Consider the following 11,956-nt stretch of genomic DNA (forward strand, 5'->3'; position numbering starts at 1 on the left):
AAGTATTCAAGGCGTAGTGATTTATATCAGAAAGCACAGTCTGGTAGATATTAGCTTGCCCACATTTGGCTCCATGCCCAGATTGTTGAATAAGTCCCCTATTGCACAGCTTTAGAACAGCTGGTCTATAAGAAGGTGTCAGGTTTGGTCATGAGAAAGTGAGTTTCTGAACAAACTGACTGGACATTGGCCTTTGATTTCTTCGGGTTTCAAATGTCCTGCATTCATTCACATCTTGTTTTTTTTTTAAACAGGAATGTAGATTTATTTGTAACATTTACATTTATTTCTAAAGCATTCTATAATATGCTGCTACCTAGATTTACTGATCACCAAGATTCAATGAATATAACTCCTAAAACTTGTTCATTCTTGTATCATTCTGTAAAAAAAAAATCTCCATACAATCCCAAACTCAAACTCTTACAAACTCTACTTCCCAGAATACTATGTTGTTACTGACAGCATCCTCAAACTCTATTTTCCAAAATACCACAGGAAGGTAATGAACTACAGACTATATGATATATACTATATTATCATAATTAATCACATGAAGTTGCTTTTAGCAATGCTCAAGTTTATAAAATAGCTTTGACCTCTGTTTGTTTCACTACTTTAACTATTACGGTGACTTGCTCAGTTTGTTACATTTTGCTTGCTCAAATTTGTTAAAGGATTTGCCGTTTTTATGTCTGCTTATTATTTATGTTTCCTTATTCTGATCCAAACCTGTATACAATGAAGGCCTTGAAAGAACTTTTTTCTACTTGTACGTGTAAGAGTTACAATAACAAGCAGTGATACAGTTTGTTTTAAAATATAAGATAATATGACCATAAATTATTTTTATTTACATCCTCATATTTTAGTCTCCTGTCTTTATGTTCATTCACACTACAGCTGGTCCATGTCTTCACTCTACGCAGGACCTCAGAAAGTCCATTCCTGAATTCTGAGGCAACTACGCAGGTGGCTGGCCCCAAAGTCCTCTGGGATACTGGAGGCCCTGGCCAGGACACAAACATTCAGAATCACACATATGCACATGTACAAATAAGGCTGAGCTCCACCCACTTTTGTATACTTATACAGAACATTTACAATCCTCTTTAGATAGTGTACTAGCACACATATGTGTATTATGTATTATGTGCCTATACATATAAAATGTTTCCGTTGGATTGTTATTTGTGTATGTTGGTCTGAGCATGCTCATCCTAGTCAGCAGTCTGAGGCACATGGTTATGCACGTGTGATGGACTAATTATGGCCAAGTCTAAACATAATAAGAGGAGCATAAACACCAGCTCTCAGTGTAGCGCACACATGCTCTGGAGAGCAAAGTAATTCAGCCTCAAAGGCCAAGTAAAAAGCCACTGCAATGTTGAAAAATGAGATGTGCATAAACATTTTACACCACCATTTATTTAAAAAAAAAGGCTTTACTGCAATTACTATATTCAGTGTGCCCATTGCTACTGGAATACGCATTAGAACAACCACAACCAATGAATTCTTGAATGAATTCCTGAACAAACACATAATTATTTGCAGGTGATTGTATTAGATGTCTAAAAATGAATTCATTTTATTATAAGGAAAAAAAATAATATTTTGGCCAGAAAATATTTGTGATTTTGTCTGGGTTGCTGGATTGCACTCCACAAAATCAGAAAGAACATGTACCCATGTCACATCCAACTTTTAAATCATACTTTTGCTAGTACATCAAGAACATCGAGGCAAGTAGTCCCTTGTGTATTGTTTATGAGTACATCATTATATGTTTATTTTCTTGTTATGAGTATTGATCCTTCGCAGATTTTAAAGTAGCCAGGAACAGCTGCATATTTTGCCACACACTACAGAATTGCACATGGCCCTGCCATATTGGATGTTAAATTACAATTATTAGGTTCTGGAAAACAAAATAGTTTTCAGCATATGTATTTACAAAAGAAGAAGTGCTATTGCAGGGACCAAAGTGCTACACAATTCTCAGAAGGAAGACTTTAGAAGACACCCACATGTTGACTGCTATCCTTTCCTCTCTCCACATTTTCCTGTTTAGATTCAAGACTTCCCAAATGAGAGATATCCGTTACAGAACTAACAATCCAAACCATGACTCTTCTCCCTTTCCCCTACAGTATGCTGTTCCTTGTAAATAATTCAGTAGGAATAAACAGCATGAATGAAGAAAAGGTCCACTTTTGGTGCAGCTGTGAAGAGAAGCCCCCTCTCCTGACCGCAAATATATGTGAATTGTCACATTTCCCAAAGAGCAGGGATATTTTATACAGAAATCAGTCACAGACTGATAAAAAAGAGTGCCTGTAATAGGGGGATAAAACCAACTTCAGTCCACCAACTGGGTTTTCCTTTAAAAATATCATATGCAGATGTGAAACATTTTTCTGCTTCATGTGATCCCATGTGTTTATGCTTACGAACCTGCATTCATGTTGAGGATCAATGTAAATATGACCACACATCAAAGGCTTTGCACACAGGTACAAAATTCCCAGATACTTATTGAAGAAACCATTTATTGGGAAACTTAGACAGGCATTGTTTTCTATACTGCTGAAACTGAAATAGTTTATTTATATATAATAGAACAATAAATTATAAGCAAGACTAAGAGGAGTTGCTTTTCTCACAGTCAGCCATTCTGAATTTTCTTTTGCTTCTATTCCATGTAGAGATATGGGAACGGACAGGACTTTCTAAATATCTGATTGACACATTGACCCCTGGGCTCCAGGCCAAAAGTGCTTCTATATTATGTTTGATTTTAAATGGTAAAGGTCATCTTTTGGAGCATATTTCCCATAATTTTATGTAAGTTTTTTTTATGTTGCCCATGAGAGACCAAGTACTCAAACTAGATTTAGATTTATACTCTATAATTTATACTTGACATTGTTTATGCAAAGATTTCTGTCTAAAATTAAACTGTTGTAGTTCATTAGGTCTGCTGGGGAAATAACATACAAAAAATTAAATAGCTTTAATTTTAACAGTGGATATTAATTTCAAAATGTCTCTTGTAACAATGTATAGAATTAGTCAGCTCCTGATATGGATATCCTAATTGTTTTAAACTGCTGTGGAAACTGTGATGACCTAAACAGGGATGATTGTTACTGTATATGGGTTTTTGTGTCCGTCTGAGCCCCTGCTTGTCTGTTAGCACTGGCACTGGCTTTCTCCCCACACATGCATGCAGCTCTGGACTTCCTCACACTCCAGTTGTCCTTTTTCTTCTATTGCTGTCTTGCTTTTTGTCTCTGCGGCTCTGTGTTTATTGGCACTCAGTGGGGCTCTGAACAAACTGAAGCCGAAGTTTACCATTTAAAGACAAAACGAGGAGCTAGACAGCTCTCAGGGCATACTCAGGGCCAAATCTCATTATAGGCAAATGAGCACAGAATGTCTACTGGTTCAGTTATTTGTACTTGTAGCTTCTGTGTGTATGCCAAATTCTGGAAATTGGTGAACCCAAACTACATTTCCAACCAATAACCTAATGCTTGGAATTTGTTATTTGTACACAATTCACTGTAGGCACTTTAATTGGCATCTGCTAACAAAGTCATGTACATTTATTTGAAGACTAAATGCCGTTGTTGCCTGTTATTTGCTTTACATGGCCCTTGACCTGCTGTGTATCCTAAGACAAGAGCAAGTTTATTATCTAAAGAATGTAAAGGCCATGTCAGGTCCAAGCAAATGTCAGACTGATGGACTTTTAGATATAAATGTCACATATTTTAATTGTTTACACCAAAGAGTTGTGTAAACATTTAAATACCATAGTTGCCAATTACTTAATAATTATGTAGGGGTGGTCTAAGGGTATCTTTAAGAGCATGACCCATAACCCCCTCTTAGAGAGATTAACTCTCTGTATCTATAGTCTATTTTTCCAGTCCTTTAGTTCAGAACAAAGCTTTCCAACCGTGGTCTAGCAGTACGTCCACTCAAGCACATTTAAGTGTTTTCTTGAACACACACTTTAACTCCGGAAGGGCTGTTAGTTAGTTGGTTAGCTTAATTATGTGTGTTGGGAGCAGGGAGCAGCGAAGCAGCTAGGAACCTGCCCAAAAGTTTGCAACTAGTTTATTAACTCTCATGAAATGGTAACATGAAAGTTGGCATGATCACACTGGGCTGTGTATAAAGTTGTGCCTGTATTTAAAACAACAAACCATGTACAATTCTGACTTCAAACTTGCATATTTTGTCAGAACCAGAGCTGGATTAAATTCAGTGCTGCTGTTAACTGTTGTTATAACCACTATGTTGAACATTTATGTGTTGTAAATGTAAATAACCGGTAACCGGTAACCGGTTACTGCAAAACATTATGATCCATTTTTGCAGCAAATTCAGAACAAATGAGTGCCGCTATATGCTTCAACATAAGACATAAGGTGTAAGGAAAATCTAACCCTTTTTTAAACCTTTTTATTAACAGGGTTTTTTTAAACGGTTTAAATAGCCAATACATACATTTACATATTTTTCAATTGGGATCAAGAAACAGTGCAAAAATAGTGTTAATATTGAAGATATTGATGATTTATTTTAAAAAGTTTATAAAAACAAACTCCTGCCTGGAAAGTATATAATACTTCCAGTGAAGAAAGGAGAACCTTCTCTGCGTAGATAATAATGTAACTTTTGGACTGGTTTCAGAATATACCTCTTACAAAAAGCATGTTTTCCGAGATGGATATTTTCATTTCTGATGGATAGTTTGTTTAATTTTCTTTGATAGGTGTTGAGATACTGCCACCTGACAATTCCACTCCACACCAACAGAGCTCCCCATAAACATAATACTAATAAACAGATGTATATATTCACATTCATTATTAGCTCATTAGCAAAGTTTCCTTGCTGCTGATTGCATTTCTGAGCTTTCATTTTTCAGTTTGTACAATTCTGAGACAAACACTTTCATCAACCTTGAGCTGTTAACTATTCAAAAATCCCTAAGAAAAGAAACCTACATGCATTATGTATACATAATATTTGGTTTAGTGCATGTAATTATATCAGATTGTTCTAGATTGTTGGTTCTTAAAGTTATACTTGGATAGACACAAGATGCATGTCTGTCAGCATCTCATCACCTTAACCTGCACTTCTTTCATAACTCCTTTACCAAACAGCACGAATGCTTTGTGCACATCACATCACTTTACAGAAAATAAATGAACAGTCCAGATGATTAAGAATTCTGTTCTTTCTCTTGTTCCATCTCCACCTCTCCATTTTTTTCCATTCAGTTTCCCACGCCAGTGCTGCAGTGTTCTGGGACAGCATGTGTACGTGGGTGGGGGTGTAAGGAACATACACGCCAGCTTTGGGGTTTTAGAGCAGCTCCTATGACTAATAGGATCCGGGACTAAGGCATACAACACTACTGCTTGGATTTTTGCCCTGGAACAGACTATTGCTCTCACACATGTGTGGAAGGGAGATTGGAATTTGTATGGATTCCATGGACTAGCCTGTTCTTCACGTTTGCTAGAATGCACATTGATGTGTTACATCTGCTGTACTGGGATGAAGTGTACATACAGAAACTCAATAGAGATTTATTAATTCTAGCTTAAGTCAAGTCACATTTTATTATTGTGCAGAATGAATGAGTCTGTTCAACACTGGTCAGTGACATGTTGCTATGCATTCAGTGTAATTCTCAAAAGAAAATGTTGTGCATGTTGGTGACTATTTAATTTTAATACACAATGTCGAATGAAGAAATAAATACATTACTACATTTACAGGGTTTACAATGAAACTTTTATTGTATCAATAATAAGATTTTATATTTTTATTGTTTTATTTTATTTTATTTTTGAATTCTTTTTAAATGACTTTTGACTTTTTTAAATGACAGATCAAGGGTTCTGGGAGCAGGAACCGTAGATCTTTGCTAGGAGTTTATATTTTGTCAAAAATGATTGTCTGTTCAAAACTAGATTAATAGATGGCTGCTATTTTTCTGGCCATATTTTGGCAATTGTGAAGGTGCAAATATATTATGTTTTAAATTGTATTATTATACTGTATATAATGGAAAAGTTAAGACATTGCTGTTTCCTGATAGTGTACAGTGAAAAGGGTGACCTAACCAAACTCAATATGAGAGCTAAGCAAAGCAGGTAAATAGGTTAACGGGTAATAAGGAAAAAAAAAAAGTGGTTGAAAGAAAAGCCGGAGGAGGTCACAAGGCTAAAATAGTGAAAAGCAGGAGATTTATGTGTATAAGAAAGGAAAGGAAAAAAAGTGAGAGAAACAGGAAATGGCCTGTGATTGTTTTGTTCATTTCGCCGAGTTTGAGAACGTTGAGAATTTAAACTTTCCGTGATATATGCAGTGCACTTACATCCTTTCACCATCCGTGATGTGAGTCATCACCTCATCACACACCCACTTTAAGAATTTTGTTTGCATTTTCTAGAGGTATTAATTGCCATGCTGTAGCCCACTCCCTTCCTTTACTTGTCAACTCGTTCATAGCTTCCCTGCTGATTACATAAGGACTGTACTTTCTTTATCCAAGTGTCACTCAAATATTTTTTTTTCCTCACATCCTCTTTGTCCATGTCCGATTTAGGGGTTAAATAATAAATGTTTGTTTTCTGTTTCTGAAATAGTGTAACCTCAGCACCAAAGTGCTTTCTTTTTGTTTCGCTTGAAAGTCCATCCTTGTATTTAAACGGTTCAGCTTGTTACACACACACACACACACACACACACACACACACACACACACACACACACTCATTTCCCTTTTCTTTCAGGTTCCACATCAAGAAATATCTGTGATTTATATACACCATAGGTCCTTTTCACCTGAGAATGCGCTGTACAGGTTACCAAGACTTTGAAGCAAGTGCTTAAACACTACAGCTCTAATGGTTCCTGTGCCGATGATCTCGGTCGATATGAGCCGTATTTACTTTATTTATGCCTTTTCACACATTATTTTACAAGATGGACTTTTTGATTGTAGAGTCTAATTTTGTTATTTAAGTGCAAGAGAACATTGGATGTCTGCAAGATGCGTCAGTTTTTATGACTGTAAAATTAAACAATACTGGCACTGCAATCTTTTTTTTTTTTTAGATGTGGGGGCTTACATTTTCTTTTCTCCTTTCTCTTGTATTCTGAGTTGTGGCTAACTTTGAATCAATCATAAAAGCCTCTTTTGTACTACACTTGTCTTTTTCTTGGTTAAGGGCTTGAGGTCTGATAATGCTTAAAGTATGGCTCGTTGTCTGGGCTGCTACGCTCCCTCATAGAAAGAAACACAAATATGACAGCTGTGGGCTCGAACATGAGTGGTCCAATAGCAGAATTCCACTTTATTCCATATAGCTAACATCAGTATTCTTGCACATAGAAATGTCATTTAAAATGTAAGGATAGATATCCCACACAAAGACATCTATTTTATTCAAAAAGGGGGCTGCAAAATGTATTTTTTGCTCGTTATTATAATTATGTTGTTTTTTTTGTTTTTTGTTTTTTAAATTCTTGCTGTATATTAATTCTGTTTGTTATTGGCTTCAATGTGTACACATATTTGTGCTCTCAACTTTACATGCTCATCAAGTTCATCCTGGTATAGAGGAATGTGAATAAGTCTCTTTGCATGGTTTAATCATGTTTACACACTGACATCAGAGCAGATATTAAGTGAGTTTTTGTCTCGGGTAGGATACAATATTTAACATTTCAATAGAACAATAGAATAACACTGATTTTGCAAGCTGGTGTTTGGAGTATTTGGAGTTACCTGGCACATACCAATATTACACAAGCATGTGATATCTTTTAGGCGCATGATCTAGTGGTAACGCCCTTATAAAGAGTTTGTCTGGTGTGGCAGAGATATGAAACTACAAAGGATCAGGGCCTTGTGTTTGGGCTTCATTTTTCTTTAGATGTTTTTGAACCAAATAAGCATGATGCATGTCCACATCTATGAGCAAAGACAGTCATAACATCCCCCAGCTTTGAAGGCTCTCCAGTTCTCCATTTGTGATAATTCACACCACATTTTATTTACTACCATTATGGTTAGAAAACCTCAAATCCTGTTGCTTGTGAGAGCAAATGGAGAGGTGTCAGTGGCTGAACAGAACACCTGTCTCAGTGCCTGAAATAGAGCAAGAGTTTAACAGTAGCTGCCTGTCACAACCAAGATCCTAGCACTCCCCCTTCGAGCTCTGCTGATTAATTCACAGTTTTAATTATTTTATTGTTTCTTTGTTTGTTTTAAACACATGCCAAATTGTGATTTTTAATCATGTCAGCTGTTACATAAGTGACACTGACACGAATGAACTGACTAGAAGGAAGCTTTAACTGATCACCCAAAATGTACACGAATACAAGCTGCATATCTTTTTCAAAAAGTTATTCTATTATTATTGGTCTATTTTACCAAAAATGTCCAACCCCCTGCTGTATTGATTTTCTAGTAGGGCACTCACTATTGCATTAAAGATAGTAATTTAAGCATAAGACCACCAATTAATATAAAGTGGTTGTAATATATAATAAGCTGCCTTTCTTTGGGAAAAGCTTTTTTGTTACATCCATTTCTAGTTGTTCGAGTAGATTTGTTGCAACTTATGCCCTTTAGGGAACAGTTTCTTTTGTTTTGGACGTTTTCCAGACAACCTGGTCAAAACCCATTAGAAAGACATCTGACATTTGTAATTTTTATTAATGCTTAAATATTTGTTCAGAAGTGTACTATTATAGCTTTGTGTTCTGGTCTGTAGAATCTGTAGTTCAAAGCTACAGTAATTTCTCCTCGATTCTCACAGAATTTTTCCAAATCAGCAATTTCTCGGCATTTCCTCTATGACCCCATAGGACTGCACTATTTCCCATGAAGTCAGTGGCTCAGTACACAATACCATTCATTACATTTTTTGCTATAGGATTTCTGTGGGTAAATGATGTTGTAAAACCCAAAGGAACATCAAACATGAAATTTCACTGACACTGTATTGTATAGCGATAATTGTATGTTTTACTGAGTAGATATTAAAGCTTTTCAGTTTTCAGTATTTTCAGTGTCTGAAGAAACACTTGCTGCCCCAAAAGCTATTTTATTGCGAATTTAACCCCAATGCTTTTCATCGCATTTCTTTCAGCCCTTACTACAGCTCTAATCTTTTTTCTATGTGCCCATATTCTAGTAGGAGCAGATGTAGACTGATTGTCTTTTAAGTGTGTATTTGAGCTAGTAGCTCTGGCTATCAGTGCAGATTTCAGTGAAGTGGGCTATTTCAGCTCCATTACAGAGTACAATGCAAGTCTCAACACAGAAATTCCAGTATAGACCTGTGTGCACTAATACTACTTTGAATTTATATATATATATATATATATATATATATATATATATATATATATATATATATATATATATATATATATATAAACACAATTCAGCTCTTCATGTTAATCTTTTTCCCTGTGACAAAGATTTTACTTTGGATACTTATTAATCATTAGGATGAATTCATGGCTGCATGGATCATTGAAGTGAGACATAATTTCACTTGAGTAATAAATTTTGCATTATATCCAGGTTTGGGGTATACAGGATATGATAATACTATGGTCAATTATTTGGAAAAGTGGTTTAGTAGCATTAGGTGTTTAGACTGATGGCAGCTTCAGAAGGGGTGTAGTTTGTAGCTTGTCAGTTGTGTTTAAAAAATCCAGCAGCTGATGCACAGTTAGTTATTTTGAATGAAGCAGAGCCAGCTGTAATTAGAGCTTAGAAAGAACACATTTCCAGTGTGGTATGGTTTTAAAAGCCGCCAGACGGACACAGTGCATAATGTATGTGAGCATTGCCATCTAGTGGTCATATATATTATATCAGGGTAAAACATGGTTTATATATATATATATATATATATATATATATATATATATATATATATATATATATATATATATATATATATATATATAGGGCTGAAACAAGCGAATATTTTGATAATGGATTAATTTGACGGTTTTATTTTTTAATAATTGGGTAAAAACAAAACAAAAACTATAGAAAATATAGGGTATTTATGTATAAAAGTGTACTTTAAAAATGTAAAAGCCACATACTGAGTTTAATTATCTTTAATGTTGATATTTTTAAGCGTATAGTAGCTGGTTGTTGAGGAGTGCATGGGGGATTTCTCCTTCGAACAAATTCACTCATGTCTTTTCAGTCTGTAAAAAGAAAAAACCAAAACAAAACAGCATTTGTGTATGAAATGTGAAGCATTTTTTGTAAATCAATGTTTTGTTTTTAATGATAATAGAAGATAGCAAGTTGACAACAATGCATAAAAAATCAATATCAAATAAATACCACATTGTTTTGAGAATTTTTGTTTAAAAATACACAGGCATTTCTTTTTAAGTTGTGATGACAAACATCTAGAATGTATAATTAATTTAATGTTGTATAATAATTAAATGATATATGCATAAATTAAAGATACAAAAAACTGAAAACAAGCATTTGCATATATAGTAAAGCCACAGTAAATCACGTTTGAAAACATAAGTTAACTAATGCGATAAAAGAGAATGGAACTGAGAAACACAGCAAGCTTACAGGCCTGATTAAAAATAACAAAATAAAATGCATTGGTGTAGAAATGCATAAGCATTCACTGAAATCACAACAGTTTACTGTTATTTGCTGCTTTTAGATTTAGTGTTTGTTCGAGCTGATTGTGTAACCTGATGCTCTCGAGTCACGACAGAACAGATCCAGTGCGACTCTAATACAGAGTTATTATTTTTTATTATTCTCAAACTGCTTCGAGGTAATACTATGCAATATGCATTAGCTTAAAGAAAAAGAAAAAAAGTGTGGTGAACATGTACGTTTTCAGTATTTATTTTGCTCCCCACCAAAAAATAAGTGAATAAAATTAAATCTCCTTCAACAATTGATTTCATTTTTTATAAAATTATTTATAACAGTTTTACTTTTTTAATTATAAGTAGTATATTTTTTATGACACACCAATTCCAATAGCTTTTCTCTTTCATTGGGCATTATATGATATATAAAAATATACAGTATGTACATGGAGAGAGAGTAGTATACTAGTGACTGTTGGATTTGTTTAATCCTTTTGTGGTGTTGTAATATGTTTTTGTTATCGTCAGGAGATTTTGGATATAGGCTTATAGTCTTTTTCTCACTTTTTTTCTCTGATAAGGTAAGTGCTTTTATCCATCATAATTCCTTTTATTTAAAATTGTGCTGCCTTTGCCTTCGTAATCATTTTCTATTTTATATTCTTCTACATGACTAACTTAAATCATGCCCTGTTGAGTTTTCTGAAATTTCAGATCTATATGTATTTTAATCTTTGTAATACATCCTTCTTTTTTAATTACAGGGTCAGCCAGGCTTGCTTGGCCCTCAGGGCCCTCAAGGGCCTCCGGGACGTACAGGTGATCCTGGCTTGGAGGGTTTTAAGGGAGAGAAGGGTACGTCGGGTGAAAAAGGCATCACAGGACCGAAAGGAGCTCAGGTGTGTTTAACATTGCTTCAAAAAGCTTATTCAAAATTATTAAATATTTTAATAGTGCTAATGTAAATTCAGACATTTTTACCAGCATTGGTATTGGAATAATTGTAATGAAATTGTGTCCGCTAACAAAATTAAGTAATCCACTTTCCTGTCATGTGCTCCTTTAGGGAATGATAGGAAGTCCAGGGTTTCCGGGAGCAAATGGTATTCCAGTAAGTGGCTTTTTTTAGTGGATGTATTGATTACATATCATATAGGCTTATGACCAAAAGTTTATCTTTCTCACACACACACACACACACACACACACACACACACACACACACACACACACACACACATTGAAATGT

General features: G+C 34.9%; 1 protein-coding gene across 3 annotated transcripts in view; it reads left to right on the forward strand.

Moving 5' to 3' along the window:
• The window catches only part of col4a2 (collagen, type IV, alpha 2), a 56,636-nt gene that overhangs the window by 25,791 nt on the left and 18,889 nt on the right, over nt 1-11,956 (forward strand). For all 3 annotated transcript variants that reach the window (XM_046844786.1, XM_046844788.1, XM_046844787.1), the window contains exons 5-6: nt 11,472-11,606; nt 11,774-11,818. In XM_046844786.1, coding sequence (XP_046700742.1) covers nt 11,472-11,606; nt 11,774-11,818 — 180 coding nt within the window. The remainder of the gene's footprint in view (nt 1-11,471; nt 11,607-11,773; nt 11,819-11,956) is intronic.

This window comes from Silurus meridionalis, chromosome 3, assembly GCF_014805685.1.
Source record: "Silurus meridionalis isolate SWU-2019-XX chromosome 3, ASM1480568v1, whole genome shotgun sequence".
Classification (NCBI taxonomy): Eukaryota; Metazoa; Chordata; class Actinopteri; order Siluriformes; family Siluridae; genus Silurus; species Silurus meridionalis.